The 26,076-nt window shown below is 43.0% G+C and overlaps 2 protein-coding genes across 3 annotated transcripts; one reads left to right on the top strand and one right to left on the bottom strand.

Annotated features, from left to right (window-relative positions):
- Positions 1-1,715: 1,715 nt before the first annotated feature.
- On the top strand, positions 1,716-23,010 carry LOC115627614 (inositol hexakisphosphate and diphosphoinositol-pentakisphosphate kinase). 2 transcript variants are annotated; one of them, XM_030523346.1, is made up of 15 exons: positions 1,716-2,225; positions 3,282-3,337; positions 9,838-10,270; positions 10,349-10,591; positions 10,979-11,477; positions 11,540-11,811; positions 11,887-12,040; positions 12,100-12,297; positions 12,685-13,696; positions 13,758-14,103; positions 17,980-18,201; positions 18,411-18,797; positions 21,218-21,314; positions 21,373-21,628; positions 21,699-23,010. In XM_030523346.1, the coding sequence occupies exons 1-15, from the start codon at positions 1,952-1,954 to the stop codon at positions 22,866-22,868; spliced, it is 5,619 nt and encodes a 1,872-aa protein (XP_030379206.1). In that variant the 5' UTR covers positions 1,716-1,951; the 3' UTR covers positions 22,869-23,010. The 2 variants fall into 2 exon arrangements, with proteins under 2 accessions (XP_030379206.1, XP_030379205.1); XM_030523345.1 differs by lacking the exons at positions 1,716-2,225; positions 3,282-3,337 and adding an exon at positions 6,710-7,364 and having other exon boundaries at positions 11,872-12,040.
- A 1,232-nt stretch (positions 23,011-24,242) lies between these two features.
- On the bottom strand, positions 24,243-25,451 carry LOC115627616 (calmodulin-lysine N-methyltransferase-like). The gene has a single exon (XM_030523347.1). It carries the CDS (start codon positions 25,443-25,445, stop codon positions 24,420-24,422), a length of 1,026 nt encoding a protein of 341 aa, XP_030379207.1. The 5' UTR covers positions 25,446-25,451; the 3' UTR covers positions 24,243-24,419.
- Between the last annotated feature and the right edge of the window lie 625 nt (positions 25,452-26,076).

Genomic DNA, 26,076 nt, shown 5'->3' with positions numbered 1-26,076 from the left:
GAGTAGCTGCACGAAAATCGAAGGCCACCCAAAAATAATTGACAAAGCACCCCTGTCCCCAATTGGCGTTTTCGCTCTTGTTATCTTAACAGTTATTTAGTTCATTGCTGCCGCTAACGAGAAAGTACATACCGTCATAATAAAGGCATAAAGTGATTAATTAAAAATAAATTAAACTTATAAAAAAAGTCCGTGACGACGACGCAGCGAGTGTGCGTTTTTGGTCTGTGCTCGTGTGTATTTGTGTTTTCCACTTTGTTTCATATTTGCCCCATTTTTGATACCAAAATGTGAAATCGAATCTAAGCAGTATTTCATAATTGCCGCTTGCTTTGCCTGCCTAACTAAAATAAAAATAAAAAAGAACAAGAAAAACTCCACGCCAACTAATCCCATCAGCCAGCAGCCATGTCCTACACTGAGCTGGAGTCGGGCTATCAGGATCTGCGTCAGTCGACACAGCAAAGCAGCGCCCAGCATCATCAGCAGCAACACCAGCAACATTCGCAGTCGGCGCAGCAACAGCAGACGTCGTCATCCTCAGCAGCACATTCACATCGCGTGGGCTTCTATCTGGGTCACGATGGCAATGTATGCAATGAAAATGAAATACTAACATATCTAATTTTGTTTAAATTTACTTCAATGCTTGGGTTGTTGCTGCTGCTGTTGCGTGTGCTGGTGTGGCGTGTAAAAATCAATATCTCTCGCCAACCAACTGCATTTGGAGCAGCAGCAGCAGCAGCAATAACAACAACTTGCTGCCCACCACATGTTGTGTGGGGGGGTTGGGCATCCTTTTCTTGTTGCGTTGACCCTGACTTTTTGTTGCTTGCAGCAGCAACACTAGCAGCAGCAACAACAACAGCAGCAGCAACAGCAGCTGACAGCATGCTGCATGTAGCCCCCCTCTCATTTGACTCTCTCTCGCTTAGCTCTCACCATTCGTTTCTCGACAATGTCAATGTCAAATGTTCCTTGACTGGCACACTCGCTCTCCCTGTCTGTTCTCTCTCTCTCTATCTCTCTCTGCCTCTCATTTTAAATGCCGCATTGCATTTTGGCTTTTTGTTCTTTGGCGCTAAATTTAAAAGTGATTCACGCTATCGCATCAAATCTGAATTCACAAGTTAAATAAGAAAATAAAAACATTTCAATTTCATTCATAAATTAGCGCCACTCAAAGCTTCTCGTTGCGGTCTTCGTTCGCTATGAGATACAAATAATCAATCACTTAGATACAATTTATTGGGCACAAAACTTTCCATGGACATGTGGAAAACAAAAAAACACTGGTTGATTAGCAATAATGATAAGCAATAATAATAAATCAAGTGCAGAGCGTATATATAGTGATTGGGAATATCTAAGATAAATTATTGGATATTTCTTATAGTTTTATTAAAATTTCTTTTTGTTATAAAAATTCTACTATACTACTATACACTGGGACAAACAGTAGCTAGTTTATAGGTTACAATGACTATATATCTTTGAAAATGATAAAAATGCAATTTTGCGAAAAGTAAACACGTCTCCGTAGCCATTGAGCAGTCAATCATATGATATTTAAGTATGAAAATTGATTCCAGAAATTTGTTAATATAATCAAATCTGTGGAAAAACAAAAAATTTCAAACCAAATCTCTTCGTTAAGTTATTTTTTCTGATTCAGTTCATTTCTAGACTTCTCTCAGTTTGTAGAGGGGCTTAAAAGGCGTATAAGTTATGATTATAGGAACTCAACTAGGGGGACGCATTTATTATATAGCTAATCGATTAATGCATTAGGCACCAAGAACATCATCGCGGCACATCACGCATCAAGTTGTCAATTTATCAATTTGTATGACAAACAAATATTAGCAACAAAAGCTGTGTAAGCAGAGGAGCACTAGAAAAACAGAATAAGTCACACCTTTATAGCTCGCTCGATAGCTAGAAATGCCAAATGGGCAACAGTTTTGACAAATTCAGCGTCAGTGGACGCGATGGGCGTGGCGTTGACTACAACACTCCATGTCGTAGTTGGCGGAACCGTCGGCAGCGCAGGCGCGCCACTACCACAGCAAATGGAGCAAACGGCGCAACAACAAAGGCATCAGCAACTGCCACCTCCACGTTGGCAACAGCAGAGTCAACAACAGAGTCTACGGGCACCTTGACATTAACAGCAGCTGAACGACGATGTCTGACTCACGTGAACTCGACGCCGAACTTGGGCGGTGCGTATGCGTCGTTAACAGTTAACTGTTGCCAAGAGAGTTGTGTGGGAGAGACTTGGTCTTTAGCTGAGACAGAAACAACGGCTCCTGCCAAGGGCGTACGCAGCTTTTACAAAAGGGGGAGGGGGGGTCCAAAAAATTAAAATGTTGATTAAATAATGCACGATGCATTTAAAAAAGAATTTATGCATATGATCTATGAAAAAACTTCAACAAATCCAACTCAGTAAGTAAGCGAAGTAATAATGAACGTGTGGTCGACTTTATATGGCAAAATTTTTTGTAGGGGAGGCAACGGCCCCCCATGCGTACGCCCTTGGCTCCTGTTCCTTCTTTTGGGGCATCATATATATGCTATATTTTAATCTAAATCGGCTTAGTTGTTTTCTTTTTCTACTCCTTTTCCAGTCTTCCTACTTCTACATACAAGTACTGTAAAAGGTCGGATAGGAGATTGAAAATAGAAATTTAATGCAATTAAAATATTTTAGTTCAATCTATTTCGCACAAATAGAAACAAATTTATCCGTTATGTTGCTGTTAGTTCAACTGCCTAAATATAATTATATAATACCACGAAATATTTCCAATCATTCAACAAATAAATACTAAGGTTTCAAAACATTTGCATTCACTTGCAGTGTAGCTGTGTATATCATTGGGAAGCCTGGAAAATATTATTTAATTGTAAAGCAAAAAATGGTTAAGCAATGTAATTTCTTCGAATAAAATAGGTGACTTAAAATGTGTTATTTTTAATAAAAGCAATTTGAAAGCAATAGAATAGATGCTTGTAGTTTTTGTAGAAGATGTGTATACAGCAATCAAAATAATTAAAGTATTATATGCCTACTATATATCATAATAGGTATAGATCGCGGAAGCTTAGGCGGTGAAGTCGAAATAGGATTAGATTTAATGGGAAGAAGTGTAAACTAGACCGACCACACAGCTCTCTATTGTGTGGATAAGCGCTCGTTGTTTACTTATTTACAAATTCTCTAACCTCTCTCTTATCGTGCCTTATACTATATGTATCTTTTTCTATCCCATTAGAAACAACTGATAATGAACTGCCGCTGGAGCCGCGCTCTTCCTCATTCTCTTATGGGGTGAACGTTTCTCTTATTCTCAGTCTTACACTTTTTTTAAAAAAAAACATTTTCTGTTGTTTAATATTAATTGCCTGTCTTGGTTTCGTTTTTCTTTTCTTTCTTTTTGTTATTTGTTATTATTATTTGTCTTGCTCGTTTACATTGCGTTGCGTTTTTGTTTAATTTGTATTGTTGCGTATACGCCGCGTTGGCGTTGTCATTTGTTTGCTCATTTGTCGCAAAAACTAATTAATTTTTGGCAAGACATGCAGCTTAATTATCTTGTTATTTGCTTCCCAATATGTTTGCGCATCCGCTGTTTGCCTCTGGCTGCTTTTTTTCCTGCTCTGGCCGCTGTAACTTCGTAGTCGCCTCACCAGTCGGCAGTCGTTGCCCCAAAGCGTCGAACAGCTTTAGAAGTTTTCACTGTCGGGCAATTCATTGAGAGTTCTGATTTCTTGTGGTAAGCAACGCTGACCGGCGAGCATTCCCCAGTCGGTTCGAACTTCGAAGCCACCGCCTAAAAGCATGCCATAGAATCCGTAACAGATAGCTGTTGACAACCCAAATACCTATTTAGACGACAAAAGTTATCGTTTGGCATAGGAATCCGGGCGGGTAGGTGTGTGTAAGTGGCACATTTGCTTTGTTCCATTCGTCACGCGTCGGAGGCAAAGAACCAATTATTCCAATTATTCTATCTAAAACCTGTGCCGTAAACTAAAGTTGCCTCTCGACCTTCCTTGGAGGTGAGTTGTAGAAAGTGCTTGCCAGCTGGTGACTACGCTTTACAAAAATAGCTACTACAGCTAATCACAGCTGGTAAATTGTTTAACATGAAGTTGAAACAAAACAAAGCATGGTTGCGTTGAGTTGTGAGAATAAAATAAATACATTTGAGTCAGTTGATCAGTTAAAAACTACAAAACTCTTATCTGGGAATTACCACCTGATTTGTAAAATTAAAACAATTTACTTTTTATTAAGTATAAATTGGTTTATTTGACTAATTTGTGTTGTTTTAATTCTAAAAACAAGACGCGAAACAAGCCGGAAAAGTGGAGAAATTTTAGTTACTAGCTGTGGGGGAGCAACAAGTCGGTGTGTCTGGTCTCGTTTGTCTCGGAATCGCAATAAAAAAAGTTCCGCTTTCGCCCCTTACAAATAAATACATTAGAAATTAGTTATAAAGTACAAAAGTAATTAATATTAGCGCTGTTTTTCTTGGAACTAAAACCAAGTACTGCTGTTTACAATAAGAGAATCATTTTCCATGCCTATTTAATAAATACTTAATACAAATTTTACAATGTATTGTAGAGGATTTTTTTTTTAATTCAAGGCCAGTGTACATTTAAAAAAAAAAATGTAATACAAAAGAATACAAAATAATAGAATAGATTTTGTTTAAAACCACTATTGTTGGCGTGAGAAAACGAGAGCACATGCAAATGGCACATAAATAATAATTTCATTCATTAAAATTGTACGGGTGTTCTATAAATAGTTTTATTTACATGTTTATACATAATTCTAAAGTTCAGATCATTTGTTTGATTTCCGTATATATTAATGTGCCCATACCCTCTATTTAAGTAAATAAGTGGGCATGTTAGTTTTGCGACAGCGTCTGGAACACCTTTCATTTGTCTGTTTATAAGAACGCTTCGTCCACTAAAATTATAGAAAATAGAGAAAGAAGAAGCCAAAATTACTTGGCCTCTCAGCCCAAAAACAGAAATCAAAATCCTTTTACCAACAATAAATCCTGCGCTTAAGATCTCCTATAATATTCCATTGTTTCTTATTTCTATTCAAGCGATTTGAGCTCATTTTCTCAAAATAAAAATCGTTATTTTTTAATCCTATTGTGAATCAAGACGAAAAATTTATAATAATAAATCTGTGGTTCACATATGCACTTTTTAAAATATTGAACGAGTTATGGATCATATCTTAATCGCTTTGTTTCCAATTTATATGCGCAATATAGAAGATTTTGGTGAACAGGTTTTAAAAATGAATATTACTCTCATGATAGAATTCGGTGTTATGTTCTCATAGGAAAGACGTCACAATTAGCTCTGCGTAGTTAGAGTGATCGCCTTTTAAGTGTAGTGGGACTGGGATATTATTTTTGTTCTCTCTCGTGATATCAAGCTCACTTTAAAGGATCTGGCGCTAAGTCAACAATTTTCACGCTCTGCCTACAACAAGCGTGGAAAATTTTGAACAAAATTGCCCGGAAAAATACTCACACGTGGCAACACCGAAAGACACAATTCAGACGATGTGGCTACGTCCCGGAGCTTTTTGTGATGTACGAGCGCTGTGAGAGCGAATAAGCAGCACCCTTTGATGGCATACCCTTCTACATATGCTTGCAGCATATACAGTGAAAGGTCTCTTGGCCGGACACAATTTGTGTCCGCTTTTATTTATTTATTTTTCATTTTTTTTTAAATATTTAAAAAAATACAAAAAAATCAAAAAATAAATCAATACAATAGAGGGGGGATAAGTAAAATAAATAAAATACTTTTTACACAGATCGAATGTTTTAGAACAAGTGTTCATTAAGGGAGTTTTCACTGTACTCGTAGTGTGTGTTATTCCAGACGCTGTCGGAGTTTGCATGTTTCAGCCTACAGGGCATTACATGGTCCAGCAGCTTGTCTCACAATCAGTTTTATTTGTTTATTAATGAGTTAGCAAGCCACTGAGAACAAGTTCGATTATACTTGTATGTGTGTCTGATTGTGTGCGTGTGTTTGTTGTCGTCTTATCTCGCTTAGCTCTGATCAGTAATTTAAGCAAGTTACTCAAACTAGTGCTTATCATCAGAATATACGACGTGGCTTTAGCGCTCTTCAAGTCATGACCTCCCCCTACCCCCCTCGCCCACCACCCTTCTGCCTGTTGGCGCATGGAAAACAATTGGCGCTGTTTGAAGAGCAACAACAAAGCGTCACGACGCGGGCCGGCCTTGTGTGTGGCCAATTATTATAGCATTACATATATACATACATACAAATGAATGCATATATACATAAGTATTTATATATGTATGTATGTATGTATGTATGTTTGTATTATTGTTGTTATTATCAACATCAAAATATTGTGGAGCGGCGCGTTGGAGGCGAAGCGTCACTCGCGGTGCCATAAAAGAGCATTTGGTTCGCTTCGCTACGGCCCGATTCGGTAGCATTTCTCGCCACACACAGCCCCTGCCCTCAGCTGGTCTGGCCTGGCCCGGCCCGGCCTGGTCTGGCCTGCTTGCCTTGTCTTGCCTTGCCTTGCCTTCTGGGCCCAACGGCCCAACGGTTCCGTTGCTCAGTTCATTGTCAGCTGTTCGTCGCGTTGTGTGTGTGTCTTGGCGGGCCTTAAGTGCTAAGTAATAGTATATAATTTTGCAATTGCAATTAAAACGTAACGTGCAACAAAAACATTTCATTTTAAAGCACACATTTCATTTACATACACATGTACATATGTACGTGCTTAAAGAATAGCTAACTAGAATCAGTTGCGAGCGAAATATTAAAAGTCAATCAGTGAGTTCCAGCCATTGTCATTGTTGTGATTGTTGCTGTTATTGGTTGACATGGAGTGGACCTGGTTTAAGGACTGGTGGCGCCTCAAAAAGTTGCGCGTGCGCCATCAGCGTCACAAAATGAAATTGGAAGCAGCAGCCGCTGCTGCCATTGCCACGGCCAGCGCTGCGCCGGGCATTGAGACGGCAACGGCTGCTGAGGAAGCAGGCAACGGGCAGGAGGGCACAACGCTGGGCACAGCTCGACGGAATAGCCTTACTGCCAACACCAGTCGCCGTGCCCGACGTGCCGGCCAAAAGCGTCGCAGACTGAAGCAGAGGCAGCGACGCAGCCAGAGTGCCGGCAATCTGGAAAGCCGGGACGATGATAGCAGCGACCATGGCGAGTACGGACCCTTCAATGTCAGCGACTATGAAGACTATGGCATCGTTGATGCCGCCAATTGTGATGACAGCGATGACTTCTGTTTCTGTGATGAGTGCTTGAATGTATGTACATATACATACATACATATGTACAGTGAAAACTACCTTAACGGACACCTCCCTCATCCGCACACTCTCTTCGGCGAACACTTTTTCTAAAACATTCGATCGGTGTATAAAGTATTTAAGTATCCCCTTCGGCGGACAAAGATTGGCCGACCGCGAGTGTCCGGCCAAGAGAGTTTTCACTGTACATATATCTATATAAGTACATATGTGTACATCGACACAAATGGCAATCGAGAAATGTTATTTTGTATTAATGACCTGAAAAAGCTTAGCAACTGCATGGTTTATCACGATTTTTCTACTTCTTCAGTGAATGTTTTTCAAAAACAAAAACAAAAACAAAAAACCCCCATTAGACATTCCTTCATGTTCTCACTATACGACTATATAGTCGTTTCCCCCAGAAGCATAGCAAATATTATTGCTAAACTTTATTGGTGGTATTCCTGAAAGCGACTTAGATGTTTAGTCCTTTTATTTATTAGTGCGCATCGAAAGACCCATTTCGAGAGGTGTACAAGAATTAGACTATCCTCAAAACGCTATCCTCAGATTCAAATTTTTTTTTTTAGTTTTCTTTATTTATCGTATCTTCTCTTTCGGAGACTTACGATAAGTCGACAAATCTCAATCTAATATTGTTATTTCATGAATAACAATTAATTATTTAAATTACGGCCCTAACTCTTATTGCTGGGTGGGGAGGTCTCTTCGCCGGAGTCGTGTATGGCTAGTCTGCCAAGTTAAATTCCGCGCTAGTCTACTTGGATGGTCCCGAAGCTTAAGCTGGTACTTTGCTTTCATCTTTAACAGTTCCCACATTTAAATCTTTTCGGATATTTTCATTCCGTGTGTACCTGGGGGCCCCAGTGATGGTTCTCAGTATCTTCGATTGAGATCTCTTGATTATCTCTAAATTACTAATGGAAGCGTTTCCCCATAGATTCAATCCTTAAATCCTTATCTCTCACCAACGCTGCACTGTTTTAAAATTTCTGAACATTACGAGAGTCTTAAATACTAAAAAAACAATAGATACAGGTCTAGAGCATATATCGTGCACAATTCTTATTACTTCCAGTTTAAAATTAGTTGTAAATGGTCACAAAAAGTACAAAGCAGTCTTAAAAAGTAAATAATGCCTTTAAAATAACAAGAATATCGAATAACGAAACCGATTCGTTGATAGAATTTTATTCGTCTACTAAAATTTAAATGGGTTTCCATTAGTTAGCATTATTTAGTTAGTTATTCAGGCTTTCGATCAAGTACTAATTACCTACATATGTGTTTCTTTTAAATATATTTACAAAATGTTTTCAATTACATGGATACCGGAAAAATCCGATTTCATTTTCATCAATACTTTGCAAAAAATAAAACGTGAAACGAGTAGAACTCAGTAAATAAGCCTTTGACTGCTTAAATACTATATCTCTGATACTTAGTCGAAGTTAAGAAATTATAAAGCAGATAATATCATTTTTCAAATGGTTCTCTTGACTTGTAGTTGCAAACAATATTGAATGCTGTTTTGATTCGAGGGTGTTTCAAATTTTGTTGTTTTCCAAATGATTCAATTGTTTGTTGTTTTTACATATTTCAGTAGCATTCTTTGAGTCGAAGAATCTATCACACGACTACTTGTAAGTAGCTAATAAAATAATAAAAATAGGAGAACAAATGGCAGGCAGTACAATTTTTAAAGCTTCAAAGAAAAGCAAAAACCGAACGAAACAAACTGCTCAAAAAAAAAAAACAAACACAAAAAAGATTTCTTAAGAAAGACCAGAAACTTTTCTAATACTCTCTCATTCCCAGTGGTGTTGATCAAAGATATTTGTCACACATACATATAGTGTAAAGTATATATTATGTACATTATTTTTCGAACAAACAAAAACAAAAACGACATCTGGAAACCTTGTGCTTACAATCAATGATTGTAGACAAAATCATCAAATTGTAAGTTTAAGTTTTTTCTTTTAGTAGAATTGTTGAATCAACAACTGGGCGACATTTGGCAGATAAGTAAGTGATCGTGACAGGGATGGGAAGAGAGGGGAGGGGAGGGAACGGGGAAGGAGAAGGCGAGAGCAGCTGGAAAGCCAATGCGATTGAACAATTCGGCTTGAAAGCTTGACTGCTAATTGCAACAATCAACTGGGCGAGCGACTTAAATGTGGGACACCCACACTAAGTTAGCTTTGCAGCTCTTCTATACACACGTATGTATGTGTGTATAGTATGTCTGTGTAGGTATTTAGAACGGAGATTTATAATAAAAACAACAAATGGGAAAATTCGCTTCTCTGCCACTAGCTTGCTGATTGCTTGTTGTTTGTTGTTCTTTGCTGTTCTTCCTATGATTGTTGTTGGCGATGGATGGCCATTTGACAAATATAATCATGGATATAAATCATCATGCGACATTCTTGTTTCGTTTCTCCATTTGTTTGCTATTCAGGGCGACACCGATTTCGGTGACAGCAATGACGGCATGGACTCGGACACGAGCAACTCGTCGAGCAACAGCAAGCAGGTTGTTGTTGGGATCTGCGCGATGGCCAAGAAGACACAATCGAAGCCAATGAAGGAGATCCTAACACGTCTGGGTGAATTCGAGTTCATCAAGCTGGTCACATTTGAGGAGCATGTGATATTGCGGGAGCCGGTTCAAAATTGGCCCACCTGCGATTGTCTGGTCTCCTTTCACTCGAAAGGCTTCCCGCTGGAGAAGGCCATTGAGTATGCGCAGCTGCGTAACCCATTTGTGCTCAATAATCTGCACATGCAGTACGATATACAGGATCGTCGACGCGTCTACGCCATATTGGAGAAGGAGGGCATTGAAATACCGCGCTATGCGGTTCTCGATCGCGACTCACCGGACCCGAAACGTAAGTGTTGCAAGTGTTAAACGAAGCCTCCCCCGAAGACGAAGATTTTCGAATTGACAAATCAATGATTTATTGCAGATCATGAGCTTATCGAGTCCGAGGATCATGTGGAGGTCAATGGCATAACATTTAACAAGCCGTTTGTGGAGAAACCGGTCTCAGCGGAGGATCACAACATTTACATCTATTATCCGACATCGGCAGGCGGCGGTAGTCAGCGTCTATTCCGAAAGATTGGCAGTCGTAGCAGTGTCTACTCCCCAGAGTCACGTGTACGCAAGACCGGCTCCTTCATCTATGAGGACTTTATGCCCACCGATGGTATGCGCTTGTCTATTGCCTATAGTTCTCGTTAACGTTTGCGCTAGGTGCCAGAGCCCGCATCCACTAAATAATTTGTCCACCATAAGTAATCCACCTTAGTAATCCAAGTGCATGCCACAGCCAAACAAAAATGAAAAAAGAAAACAATCAACTCAACTCCAATGCTATTGTCTAATGCAAAAATGTCGTATGTCCTGCCTCGCACCACCATAAACAAGCACTGCTCTCTCTCTCTCTCTCCCTCATAAGCACCCAATCAACCATATACTATATATAGTACACACCCACAACACACATCCACAACAGCAGTTTGCGCCGTTGCCGCCGACCTCAAAATGGCCGCCAGTCGAACGCACTGAATCCAGCATTACCTTTACAACTTAGTCTACTTTTCAGGTACCGATGTCAAAGTCTATACCGTGGGGCCCGATTATGCGCACGCCGAAGCACGCAAGAGTCCGGCCCTGGATGGCAAAGTGGAGCGGGACAGCGAGGGCAAGGAAATACGATATCCGGTCATACTCAATCACTCCGAGAAGCTTATATCGCGTAAGGTGTGTCTGGCCTTTAAGCAGACCGTCTGCGGCTTCGATCTGCTGCGCGCCAATGGCAAGAGCTATGTGTGCGATGTGAATGGCTTTAGCTTCGTGAAGAACTCAAATAAGTATTACGATGACTGCGCCAAGATATTGGGAAACATGATATTACGCGAGCTGACGCCCACACTGCACATACCCTGGTCCGTGCCCTTCCAACTGGACGACCCTCCAATTGTGCCGACAACATTCGGCAAGATGATGGAACTACGCTGCGTAGTGGCCGTCATAAGGCATGGGGATCGAACGCCCAAGCAGAAGATGAAGGTGGAGGTGCGACATCCCAAGTAAGTGCCACAAATCATAGAGCTATGTGGGTGAATTATTATTATGCTTAAACCCATTGCAGATTCTTCGAGATCTTCGAGAAGTACGATGGCTATAAGCTGGGCCACGTCAAACTGAAGCGACCCAAGCAACTACAAGAAATTCTGGATATAGCACGGTTCCTACTTTCCGAAATACACACCAAGACACATGTGGAAATTGAGGAGAAGGAGAGCAAGCTGGAGCAGCTAAAGAATGTGCTGGAGATGTATGGTCACTTCTCGGGCATTAATCGGAAGGTGCAGATGAAATATCAACCGAAGGGTCGGCCACGTGGCTCCAGTTCGGATGACGGTAAGTCCCTGTAGCTGACCGATTCGCGTCCATATTACTTGAAATTCGATATCATGCCAGCCGACACGCCCGCAGAACCTTCGTTGGTGCTTATTCTTAAATGGGGCGGTGAGCTAACGCCCGCCGGACGCATACAGGCCGAGGAGCTGGGTCGCATCTTCCGCTGCATGTATCCAGGGGGCCAAGGCCGCTCAGACTACTCCGGCACTCAGGGTCTGGGTCTACTGCGGTAGGTGTTTGGCCGCAACTGATAGAAAACAATCGCCCCTCAACCATTGCATTTTACAGTCTGCACTCAACTTTCCGGCATGATTTGAAAATCTATGCCTCGGATGAGGGTCGCGTCCAAATGACTGCGGCCGCCTTTGCCAAAGGTCTCCTGGCACTGGAGGGTGAGCTTACGCCCATATTGGTGCAGATGGTGAAGAGCGCCAACACAAATGGGCTGCTGGACAACGACTGCGACTCTAGCAAGTATCAGAATCTGTAAGTAATCCAACTGTAGAATTTTTTAAATTCGATCCTATGCCCTTTTTAAAAAACTCTCCTCGGGATTCACTTAAATGAAATGGTAGTCAATTTTTTTGCATTAAGTAATCATACAGGTTGAATATAAACGAAACGAAATGGTCTGGATCTTCCAAATTAAAAATATAATAGGAAACCCAACAATATCCTTCAATGAATTGTGTGGGTGTATGCGAGTTTTATCACCATTTGAATTTAGATCAATGGGGCTATTACATTTAATCAACATCTTTCTAAAAGTCTGTGGCGCTATTTATCCTTGTAGGTTCCCCAAGTCCTAGGCGTACTTAATTGAACCCAGGAGCTTGAATCCGACTAATCACACCCTTTTCATGATTCTCACAGTGCCAAAGGACGCTTGCATGAGCTGATGCAGAACGATCGCGAGTTCACGAGCCAGGATCGTGAATTGATCAATCCGTGCAACAGCAAGTCCATTAATCAGGCGCTTGACTTTGTCAAGAATCCGGTGGACTGTTGCCATCATGTGCTTCTGCTCATACGGGAACTGTTGCACATAATCAGCATTAAAAAGGACGATCCCAAGACCAAAGATGCTATTTTATATCATGGCGAGACATGGGACTTAATGCGTTGCCGCTGGGAAAAAATTGAGAAAGACTTTAGCACGAAGTCCAAACTATTCGACATATCCAAAATACCTGATATATATGACTGCATCAAGTACGATCTTCAACACAACCAGCACACGCTGCAGTACGATCAAGCGGAAGAGTTGTACATATATGCGAAGAATTTAGCGGACATCGTTATACCCCAAGAGTATGGCCTAACACCGCAGGAGAAACTTGCGATTGGCCAAGGCATCTGTTCGCCGTTGTTGCGTAAGATTAAGGGGGACCTGCAACGGAATATTGATGAGGTCGAGGATGAGTTTATGAACCGCCTAAATCCGCATTACAGCCATGGTGTGGCGAGTCCGCAACGTCATGTTCGGACTCGGCTCTACTTCACCAGTGAGTCGCATGTCCACTCCCTGCTTACGGTGCTCCGCTACGGTGGACTGCTGAACGTCGTCACGGACGAGCAGTGGAGACGCGCCATGGACTACATCTCGATGGTGTCCGAGTTGAATTATATGTCACAGATCGTCATTATGTTATACGAGGACCCAACCAAGGATCCCACCTCGGAGGAGCGTTTCCACGTCGAACTGCACTTCAGTCCGGGCGTCAACTGCTGTGTGCAAAAGAATCTACCCCCGGGTCCGGGTTTCCGGCCACACTCACACAGCGACAACACTTGCAATGTGAGTGTTCAGTCATCCGAAGAGTCGAATCCATCGCGCATTGAAGAGGAGATCGATATCGCTGAGGATACTCAGAGCAAGAAGCGGGTAAGTCTTACCCTATCGCATTTCCATTTCAATAATTCATCATGCCTTTGCTGTTTTGCAGTGCTCTTTAATTTCAAATCCCCGTAATTCCGAGCGCATCTCAGGCATAAGCACGGAACGTGGCTATTCCTCGTTCACCTTTAATCGCCTGAGCTCAAAGCAACTGAAGTCCAAGCCCATACCCATTGGCGCCCATCACACCGTCAGCGGGCACGAGGCAATGGATCTGGCAAAACGCCTCAATGAAGAGCTTGCCTCACAACAACAATTGCACCATCAGCAGCAGCACCACACGGCCCTGGACATTCGACCTATCAGTCCAGACATACGCGCCGTTAGTCCCGACTGCGAGCCACGTTCGCGCAGCTTCGAGCAGCGACCGACTACCACCTGCGGCCAGGATCAGGGTATGTATGTGTGCGGTGGGGAGCGGCCGCTGGGCCATCAGGTTCGGTCAGGGCCTGTTGACCATTATAGCTGCGCTGCGCTCCGTGTCTGCTAATCAGCTCGCGATCTCCTAATATTGGGCACCCTTGCCCATTTCAGCATATAATTTCTTAAACGTAGTTATGATTGGTTCTTGACTTTTTTTTTTTAACTTACGTTTAATACCTTCTTACGCTGTCTAACACCGACGAATTGGCTGTCAAACTAATGTGATATTTTGTTCAACTAATACACGGCGCCTCTATTGATGATCGTGGGTCAGTTGTGGGGTCCCTAAGACCCCCCATCAACCTCGACGCGCTTAAGCTGCCTTGTAGCATACATAGAGCTCACATATACCCTACACCACCTATTATTGTTTTGTCTTGCATGCGACCTACGACTTACGCTAGCCTCTCTATCTCTCTGCAACACTCAAATTCCCGCCCCACAAAAGAAGAAAAGAAAACGGAAAATTTCAAAATTATTTCATTGTTTCTATGTTTTCCACAAAATGCGCGATTCAGTTTACCAAAGATTTCTAGTCATTCTATATTTTCAAATTTATATAGAACGAAAGAAAATGTTACATTTCTAAGATATCTTGATGAAGTCTTTCGCATGATTCTTTCATATATAAATAGTGTACTACTTGTATTTTTTCAATCTTTAAACATACAAAATGTTCTGCATCGATGTTTCTTATAATAGACATTTTAAAATACATACTCATCATTTAGTATATGTAAGTTTTTGCAAAGTGTCAAGAAATACTTTATGAAAATGAATCTTCTGTAAGCTGAACAACGCATACTACTTTTATAAACGACATGAGTTAACATGATTTTTGTCTGTGTAAAGAAACGTTCGACCCTCTCGTATGTACGTACATACATATGGGAAAAGGATATTTTTTTCATGTTTCCCCATTCTAATTCCTATTTACTTTAACCACCAAAACAAATTTATCTTTAAACTGTGCCCAACATTTTTAGTTTTCATATTTTCTGTGATCAATGAGAATATATACAAATGGATGATTAAACGCATTATATATAGATATATAACGGTAGATATATATGTATATATGTATGTATAATGTACAACATGTAAGCCAAAGAAAATTGAAAATCGATAAGAATCTGGCCGCGGAATCCCGTGTACTTGGCTGTGCAGTAGTATCGGTTTGGCCCAAAAAGCCAACCCCACATACACACCTCAAACACGATCGCTCAATGACCATCTAACTCAGAGTAGTAGGAACTGGACTGTTGTTGTTGCATCTGGATATGAGGAAGGTCGCCTCTGTGCCATTTCATTGCCCTGGACCGGCTGACAGAAGCAGCTGCTCCAGGGCTTGAGGCACTATACGAAATGAAGACGCTCTTGCTGATGATTCAGATGCTTCGATAGCCGTACATTCTGTATCCAGTTTGATCTTTGCATCGTCGCTCTGCAGTCTTGTTCTCTCCTATGCACTCTCTCTCTCTCTCTCTGTCTTTCTCTCGCTCTCTCTCTCTCTATCTTTCTCTCTCTCTGTTGCTCTGTATAGTTCTGGGAAGTTCGTGCATTTGTTCTCAATTTCGCACGCAACTCTTTCCGTTACGATTATGCTCAGTCTGTCTGTCGCTCTCGCTCGCCTTAAGTCTGACATGCATGAGAAAACATTACACGACAATTAACATACATAATTGTATATACATATATCGATATAGTTCGAATTGAGTTGTGACGTTTTTTGTCTGTCTATTTTGTTGTTATTGTTGCTATTTGTTTGTTGTGCGCAAGCGCGCCCACAACCGCCTCGCTCCCCATTCACACTAACCAGACCAGACCAGACCAGACCAGATCAGCCCAGTCCAAAATCCCGCTTGCTGTTGTTTTTGCGCTGCTGTGCATCCCGGCCTGTTTCGCAACTAAATGAGAATGAAAGCACAGGCTTCCTTTTCCAGTACAAGTATGACTACTACTAGACCTTCTAGTTCTACTACTTCTTCTTGACATGCTTCTTTTTAATACTAAGAGTATCTCGGCTAATGAGTTTTCTGTTTGTATTCTCTATGACCATACAACAAACGATCGCACCCACACACTCCCACACACACACACACACACACGCACGCACACGCACACACACACCCAAACACACGCACACGCACACGCACACACTGTCGATGCTGACGTTACCTGAAACGAAACCTTGAAATCCCTTGTTCCATGTGCCGCAATGCTTGTGACTATCCATACACTAACCGGCGACCAACCTGCTTGCCATCATCTCACAGATGTCCAGGCGCCCGTGCCCGTGCCCGCGCCCGCGCCCTCACCATCGCCACAACCAGCAGTCGCCTCGTTTGACGAGATCACAAGTGCCCGCGTAGGTGGCAGTAATCGCTCCGCTATCCAGATCCGTGTCACCGATAGTCTGTCCTTCTTCAAGATCGACTCGTCCACCAATGAGCTGCCATTGTCGGACATTGACTTCTCCCAGAATCCGGGCACCCCTCAATCCGCTAGTGGCGGCCTAGTTGGTGCCCATCGTTGTGTTGCCACCCCTCACAAGCGTCTTCATGTGCTGACCATGTGCCGCATGGAGAGCACCGATGAGCCGGACTATGTGAATCAGTTGCAACATTTGCCGCAAATCTCGCCACTGGCCACCAACGAGCGTCCGCTCACCTGCCAGTGCACCAGCGGTGAGGCGCTCAATGCGGGCACACCCCATGCCCACTCGAAAAGTATGGCCGACTTGGTTGCCTGCCATACCCATGCCGCCCCTGCCTGCGGAGAGCTGCAGCCGTCATCAGCCGGTCAAGTGGTGCAACCGAATGCTGGCAGCTCCTTTGACGACGACTTTCAGCTATCCAGCTCGGCTCCGGCTGCACTGCTTAGCTGTGAGTTCGGACAGCAGCCGACGCGTGCGGTAATGCTAAGCGTTCACTGCACCACCTCCCCCACAGCCTCGACGCTGAGGCTGTGCAAAGACATGGACGAGTCGCAGCTCAATAAACTGCATCAGGAGCAGGCCAAGTTCGGTGCTAGCAGTGCCAAAGCAACTAGCCATTCGTGCGGTCAGCTCTCGATGGTGCAATCAGCGCCGGTGGTTCAAGAGAATCCATTTCGTTTCCCTAGCCACTCGACAACTCGACAGGCTTCAACCCCTCTCCCTGCTCCTGCCCCGCCCAACTATTTCGTTAGCACATTCGCACCCATTGCCGAGCATGTGACGCTACCCAGTGCAGCTTCAACCATAGCCACCACTATCAATACCTATACTACGACCGACACAACCACCCAACCACAGGTGGCGTACAATTTACCCACGTTGTTGGTAACAAACATTGGCTTAACCGCCTCGGCCACGCCCACAGCTATAGCAACAGCAAATGCCACGCTTGTGTTGGCGTCCATAGCCACAACCATTACACCAACTGCAACAGCAACAGCAACAACCACAACAACAACAACAGCAATAATAACAACAACAACAACAACAACAGCAGCAACAACCACTATAACTACAATAACAATAGCAGCCGCAGCTATAACTAATACTGCAACAATGTCTTCTAATCTACCTTTTACTAACCAATTCAATCCGATCGATCCCTCCAATACTGACCACCGACACCACCACCCCCACCGACACCACCACAATTACAACCCACACCACAACTACAACCAACACAAACCCATCAACCATTCGCTGACAACCCATATAACGACCAATACACCAATTGACATGAACGCAAACAACAACAACAACAACAACAACCACCACAACCACACCATCTATAAAAACACGACAACCGCCACAACCACGTCCCTGTCTTGTTGTACCACTACCATCGCTACAGATAGCACAGTCTCAGCCTCGGTCTCCTCGGCCAACTCATCGACATCATCGCGCCGCCAAAGACACAGTATTGCCGGCCAGATGTCCTATATGAAAATGTTGGGTTTCGGTGGTTTTAGCAAAAAGATGGCCACCAGCGCGAATAGCCTTTTCAGCACGGCGGTCATTAGCGGCAGCTCGTCGGCGCCGAATCTACGCGACATGATACCGGTATCATCGTCCGGTAAGTACACAGAGTGGGCCTAAGCTCTCTCGTAGCCACAACCACAATCATAGCCACCACCAGAACCACCAGCACCACCACCACACAATCCTTGTTTTCCTCCCCATTGCGCACCTCACCCCATTGCCAAAGAACAATTCAACACAACTGACAACGCTCTCTGCCTCTGTCTCTGCCTCTGTCTCTGCGTGTGGCGCCTCGTTCCCAAGGATTCGGGGATGTGCCGCCCATACGCCCACTGGAAACGCTACACAATGCGCTGTCGTTACGCAAGCTGGACAGCTTCCTGCAGGACATGATCTTTGCGCAAATCTTTAAGACACCCACAGGCTCACCGCCGCGTGTTGTCGAGCTGCCCATTAGCACCGTGTCCTCGATGACGCTGAATCAACGGGAAGAGGGCACTGTGCCATCGATTCTGCATCGCGGTCCGAGCATCCTCACGTGCGAATCCTGCGATCGTGGCGGCAGCGAGGCGGGCTCCAACGTTGACAACGTTTTGCGACGAACCGTCGGCAGCATACGGCCCGAGTCCGCCGTCGAGAATCTGGAGAGCAATTACGATTTAACGAAAATGGCGATGGCGAAGAAACTGCGTAAGTCAACTAGGATACCCAGTATGTCACAGACCGAGCGACGCTCGTGAGTCACGAGCCGCGTGTATTTCTTGTTCAGCATGCAAAATATAGAAAATTTGCACGCTGCAGCTTCCAAAATTCCGATCCACCTAAGCGGATGTTTTTCTTTCTCATTTCCTATTTTGTCTACATCTCCAATATTAAAGTGTTTTTTTTTTCGAAATTTTTAAATGCTATATATCGTTTTTTTTCGAGAAGTATGCATATATGTATGAATTGATTGTTTATAGTACTATACTACCGTTAAGGCTTTTTTAAAATTATTTTTTACTTCTTTTTTTTTTGGATTTTCAGAGGATTCGAACTAGCACAAAGCCTTGAATTAAATATTTGTTTGTAAAATAATAACTACAATGCAATGTACTATACATGTTTTGAATTGTGCGCATGTATTTATCACTATTATTTTGTAAGCTCAATTCTGTCTGTTGCCCGCACATGTACGAGTATGTGTAATACACCTGTTTTAGACACTCGAACTAAAATAAAGAATAGACACAACTATCGATATAAATCAAGTAGACCGTATTTGAGTGTCCTTGCAAAAAGCAACTGTTGGACAGCTGTTGTACATTTTTTGAGCCCTTTACCTGGAATATTAGATATGACGAATCTATATAGATAGATAGTTCCGTTTGTCTAGTACTATGAAGGATGTCTTATTCGTAGGGAAGGCAAGCTTATCACAAACCATACACAAACCATATGTATATAGTCTACTTACTATATTTGATATATGTGTTGTAGGAATGCCCTAATTACGTAACAGTAGGAACACCCCGTAATCACTCACACTAATAATTAAGCAGTGATCAAGCAAAGTAGAGAACAGTGATCAATAATCGATAGTAACCGATAAAAGATAAGTAATAAGAATTGATATTGACGTTCGACAAGAGAAGGACGCTTAAAGAAATTCGAATTAACGGAAGCTTATTAATCATTCTTAACAGTAAACTAATATAGCAACGATTGGTACACAAATTACTAGAATATTACCAAGTATTACTAAAATACACTTGCTTTGAACACATTTGGCATTTACAAGTATAAGTAGCCTCATTATAACCAAAAATGGTCTCGTTTATTGCAAAACCACTACCAAACTTGGAAGCTCATCGCCAGCATCTACAATTTTATATAAATCTTTGCACTAAATAGAAACAATTGGTACAATAGAGATTATTTTAGTTGCAGGACTGTAGCATGCACAAGATTTTAAGAACTTATCCCAGTATGAACAAAAATAGCATCTTGTACTATGCCTACAAAAGTAATATCCCCAAAGCATTTAATCGACATGCAAGCGTCCTTTAGTTTAGTGAGACATTAAGGCTTAATTTTTATATAGAAGTGTCTTGAAGTCGTTGGTTTAGTTTAAATGAAAATAAAGTAAATAAAGTTAAAGCCCAGCTCTCTATTGAACAGATGCAACTTATATGTATAGAGAAACCAAGTCCATAGATAACCCAGTATGAACAAAAGTTGCATCTAAAATGTTACTTTATCGCATCTTGCATTATGCCTAGAAAAGTAATATTCCCAAAGCATTTTATCGACATTTACAAGCGTCCTTTAGTTTAGTCAGACATCAAGGCTTAATTTTGAAATAGAAGTGTCTAGAAATTTAAATGAAAATAAAGTAAATAAAGTTAAAGCCCAGCTCTCTATTGAACAGATGCAACTTAGATGTATAGAGAAACCAAGTCCATAGATAACCCAGTATGAACAAAAGTTGCATCTAAAATGTTACTTTATCGCATCTTGCATTATGCCTAGAAAAGTAATATTCCCAAAGCATTTTATCGACATTTACAAGCGTCCTTTAGTTTAGTCAGACATCAAGGCTTAATTTTGAAATAGAAGTGTCTAGAAATTTAAATGAAAATAAAGTAAATAAAGTTAAAGACTAGCCCTCTATTGAACAGATGCAACTTACTTGTAGATATAGAGAGAAACCAAGTCCATTATATAGATATAGTATAGTCTTCCAGATGTCGAACAACTCGAGATATAGAACATTTAAATGCCTCTCGCATGCAGGCTTGTGTGTCTGCTTGCTCTCCGACGGTTTACTTCGATTTTCACCGCTCACTTCAATTTTCGTTTCGTTTCTTTTTTCTCTTGCGTCTCACGCGCGCCCTCTTGCTCTCCCTCTCTTATTCTCTCTTACTGTGTGTTTGCTTTGCCAAAAGCTTAAGGCCTATTCCAATAGGATGCGTATTGTATGCACTTAACATCACTTGCAACTCTCTAGTATTGTCTGAAACGAAAAAGAAAAAAGAAAAAACTAACAACTTGCACCATTAACAAACACACAAATACATAAACACATGAACACACGTGCTCCCAACGCCCAACGGCCACCGCCCATCAAGTGTGGCAGCAACAACAGCAGCAAGACAGCCTGCAGTCGGAGGAGATGGCTCAAGAGCCGCTGGCTAAGATGCCAGCATTGAGCGGCGTGTGTTCGGGGTATGTTCTTTGTTTGATTTCTGATTACGGAAATCAACTCTAATCGCTATCTTTGCAGCCTTATGCCCATCGTGGATATCCATACGGTTGACGTCGACGTGGAGGCGGACCTTGAGGCGACCGCAGAGGCTGAACTGGGGGCCTATGCGCCCATGAACCAGGATACGTTAGACGGCGGCGTCTTTCTCAGCGTTTGTGCGGGCAGTGCGAGCAGCGATCGCGATGAGAAGAGCAGTGCTTGTCTTACGCCGGTCAGCTTCGGCATGGATCTGAGCATGGTGGCCAACAAGGGCTCCATGACGCTATCCGTAGATGTAAGTAGTCGGTCGCTGGCGACTAGTCCCAGTGGAAGAAACTATTGTTTGTCTTCTGCTTACCCTGCAGGGCTTCGATGACGATGAAGAGGCCACACTCTCGGCCGGCACTACACCATCGCTGCCCATGGATGAGCCCCAGCTGGAAACTTGCTATTGTTGTCCCTCGCACGCCGGCCACATGGAACCCCCCGACGTGGAAGTGGATGATCCAAAATTCAATTTCGCGCTTACCATGCCCCTAGCCGTACCCGATACGCGTGTCACGCATGCCTCCCCCGAACGTGTTGCCGTCCACGCTGGTGCAGAGGCAGTCGATGACGATGGTGGCACATTTAACAAGAGTAATGTACGTCGGGCTCACGATCCCATTTCGCCGCGTATTCAGAAGCAGATAAGTCTATTTGAGAGTGGCGGCTTTGAGTGCGCAGGCTCAAGTTCCGGTCTGAAGGACAATAGTGCTCTGCACGCGTCGATTAACCTTCCAGCGGCGGGCAGCTCTCAGCTACTACGACAGGATGCCCGCTTGCGAAAATTCGAGAATCTCACGCAGTCCACATCGAACTCGAACTTTCCCTTTGAGAGCAATACGCTGAAGCGTGCTCCAATGCCGGCCAAGGACTATGCGGATGTCTCGCACACGCAGTCCTGCATTAATCTGAAAAGCAACGCTTTTGCATGTTGCAGTGGCGCTGCCGTTGCCGCCGGTGGTGGGGGTGGCGGTGGCGGTGGTTGCGTTGGTAGCCAGGCTGGCCACGGACCTGAGAGCGTCAGTGGCGTGACTACCGCCTCTGTCTCATCATACAGCTCGCCCAGGCATCAAGCAGTGGCCGCACATGCCGCCGGTGTCACCGCCGCAACGCACTATAGATTGTGCAATGCACTATCGGCTTGCTCCTCTCTGGATGCCACTCCCCATCCGGGCGCCCTCATCGTCAAGGAATGCTTTATTGAGCCGCCCAAGCGCATTATACGCGGCTACAATGGGAAAACTCAGTCAATGGACGCAGACTTTCTCTTCAACGAGTTTCTGCTGCTTCCGGCAATGGCCTCAACGCTTCCGCACACCTCCGATGGCACCAACAGTGGCAGCAATACGCCATCCACACGCTTCCTTACGGCCAAGCTATCCCTGGATGAGCCAGAGTCGCCGGCCTATGCGGCTGCTGCTGCCGCGGCTGCGGCTTCGTCTGGGCCTGGATCGGGATCTGTGCCAGCCAGTCAGCAGCAACGAAAGTAGAGTTGCTGGAATATTCTTCTCCATAGATATAATCTATTAAACCAATATATTAACTAACTAAAGTTCTATTGTAAATTGTTGTTGTCTGTTGGCCCTTAAAATGGTAAAATAAAAAACTCAAAGGTCTATTTTTCTGTCCAAACTTGCTAACGACTTGTAACTTTCGGGGAAATGTCTCTCATGTAGCTAAAGGGCTGTTCCTCCACTTCTAGTGCCACAATTCCGGATTTAAGGACAGCATCATTCTTTGGTTATAAGAACGATCGAATCGTTATCCAGTTTGTGGTCAAATATTCAGAAAGATAATCCGTGCCAGTATCTTAATGCTTATGGATGCCGTTTTATGGTAACGAGAGGGATTCGCAAATTTCGGTAGGAATTTCTGCAAATATATTAGCCCCAGGAGCTATTTCGAAAAGCGTAGAACACGATCTGAAATACATTTTTACAAGTATAAAATCCTTACAATCAGAATCAGAAATTAAGCCCCTTTTTATACTCTGCACATAAAATGTACACATAAAATGACAAGACGAGTCGATCTAGCCCTGTCTGTCTGTCTGTCTGTCTGTCTGTCCGTCTGTCCGTATGAACACCTGGATCTCAGAGACTATAAGAGCTACAGACACCAAATTTTGCACAAAGATGCCTCATGTGTGTACGCTGTGCAAGTTGGTTTTATTTTTTCGATTTCCCCCCACTTCCCCCCTATGGGGGTTTTCCCGATTTTCCATTCGTATAATCGCTTATATCTCGGAGACTATAGGACCTAGGGACACCAAATTTTAGTCCCAGATGGCTTATGGTAATACGCAGAAAATGTGCATTTTGGAATTTCCCTCTCTCCTCCCTCTCCCCCGCAAATCGTAACTCCCGTAATTCTTGGACTTTCGAACTCAAACTTGGCAAATACCTCCATTTAGTTATTATAACTCCAAATGCCAAGTTCATCATGATAGGCCGATTTAACAGGAAGTTATAGCCATATATGTACATAAGACCAAGTAGTGCCCGCAGCTGTTGTTGTTGTTACTGCTTTGCTCAGGCACACGAGACATACACAGACACACACAATTACACATAATTATTCTACACATACTATATGTACAGAGTATTTCAAAGTCGGGATACCCGACTTTAGCTTCTCTACTTGTTTTCTCAAATAGATGGTCGAATTCTTTACACATCCTTTTTAGCTCTATTATACTTATTTCCAGCTAATTAATTTATGTAGAAGTGATTGGACGGATTCTACTTCGTCTTTAAAGTACAGACTTCACTTCTCTCAAGAATTTTCAGACTCCACCGATCATACTATAAGCAAGAATTCTGCATTTATTTTTGCTCTTTAAATCACAAGTTAAGGTCGGGGATTTGAAATCTGTACGAATTATTCAGTCTTTAGGTTAATTTCTTAGCAATCAATATATGTTTCTGAATGGAAATCGAAAGATTTATGTGTATTATTTGAAGTGATCTCTTCGGTATTGCAGTAAAAAAGTCTGCTGTGTGAACTAGAGTTTCCTGGATCGAACTAAATTTGAATTAAATCTAGCTAGTTTTCTTGGACAAGCGCAAGAGCAAAGGATAATGTAGATCTTCGTCGTAGAGAGCAGAGTTCGCCTTGAGCTGCTTGTGGCGCCGCCAAATGGTCTCATGGTAGCGCGTAACCATCTCCACATTGAATCCCCGCGCCAGGCACTTCTCCCGAAACGCATCGAATGTCCTTCCGCGCCGTGGCGCCATTACCAAGGCCTCCCCAGAGGGTGCCAAATAGTACCAAATTGTGTCGATCAGCGCGGAACGGGCCTCATCGAAGAACAAGCAATCGGCGCAGAGTATATATTCAATTTTGGCCTGCTCGGGGGGTGAACGAGCTGCCACGTCCTGCCACTTCAGGACCGAGCATTTGATGTAGCAGCTCAGCTCGTTGAGGCGGACAGTCCTCTTCAGATCCTCCACAGACAACTCATTACCGTCAGTCAGGTGCACGGCAAAAGGCTCGGCATATTTGGCCAGCATGAGACCTGCGAGTGAGGTGTAGCCACCGCCCAATTCCATAATCCATTTGCTGCGATAGGTTCCTAAATCGGACAACACAAGAGCCGCCAAAGCCTCCTCTGCAGGCCACACGCATATGTTTCCGGTGTTGTTGAAGCCAACGAGATCGTTGGCTGTCAGCTGGCGTTCCAAATGGTGAATATTCACTGAATATTCGACACTATTGTTCAGTTGCATCACAAACGTACACCAATTGTTGATATTTCCCAGAGATTTCAACTTCCAATGGTCCTCAAAGCAAACCTGACGCAACAAATTAAAGGTCTTGAACCTTCGCACCGAGGCCGTTTGCTCCTCCGTAAGTTGACCACCACTCTCAAAACCGAAACCGAAACCGAAACCGTACCCTCTACCGAAACCGCTTCGCAATATCTCTCTCAGTAGAAGCCACCGTTTGCGAGCTATGTCCCCCGACCTCGGCTTGGGAAGCGACACGTTGGAACCAGTTGCTAGGTGCAGCAAAGGCTTGGCACCTTCTTGGGAGCAACTGCTGTCCACTTTCTTTTCCCTAACCATGTAAGGGTTTTTGTCACTCTGCTCCACTGCTTTCCGCTTCATGGTAACAAGAATCAGAGTTCTTCAAGATAAAGTCTGGTAGAACGGCACAGTTCAGCCGATCCGGTCGATAACGTTTTGTTAATTTACTTTGTGTTGAATTTTCTACTACAAGTAAGACTGCCAAAAGCGTTCCCTTAAGATTTTGAATCAGTGCTGGAATACGAATCCACAGCATGCTTCAATACAATTATCTCCCTAACCTAATAACCAGAGAAAACAGTTCTTTAAACAATAACCTCTGAAAGTAAATACTTTTTCAATTATATTAACAAACAGTAAGTATAATTATAAATAATATTACATTTCATTTGTATAGAGGAAGGCTTTTAATATCTTCATAGTCCTTACACCCATAACTACATCAAGAGAGATCCCCAACCCAAATTAATGCCAAGTATGTATTTAAAAAAATCTTGTTTTAATAAATCTCGAGAACGAGTTTAAATTCTGCCTTTAAAGTACTTTAAATAAAAGATAAACCAAATTAAAAAAAACAACCACAGGTGTCAAGCCAGAAGAATATTTTATGCAATTTTTAAGATATAGTGAACTACAAGTTCAGAATAAACTACAGAAAAGTCACACTCGA

Source organism: Scaptodrosophila lebanonensis, unplaced genomic scaffold, assembly GCF_003285725.1.
Source record: "Scaptodrosophila lebanonensis strain 11010-0011.00,11010-0021.00 unplaced genomic scaffold, SlebRS2 tig00000096-arrow-pilon, whole genome shotgun sequence".
Classification (NCBI taxonomy): Eukaryota; Metazoa; Arthropoda; class Insecta; order Diptera; family Drosophilidae; genus Scaptodrosophila; species Scaptodrosophila lebanonensis.
The sequence above is the reverse complement of the archived record's forward strand: the minus strand, read 5'-3'. Positions and strand labels throughout refer to the sequence as shown.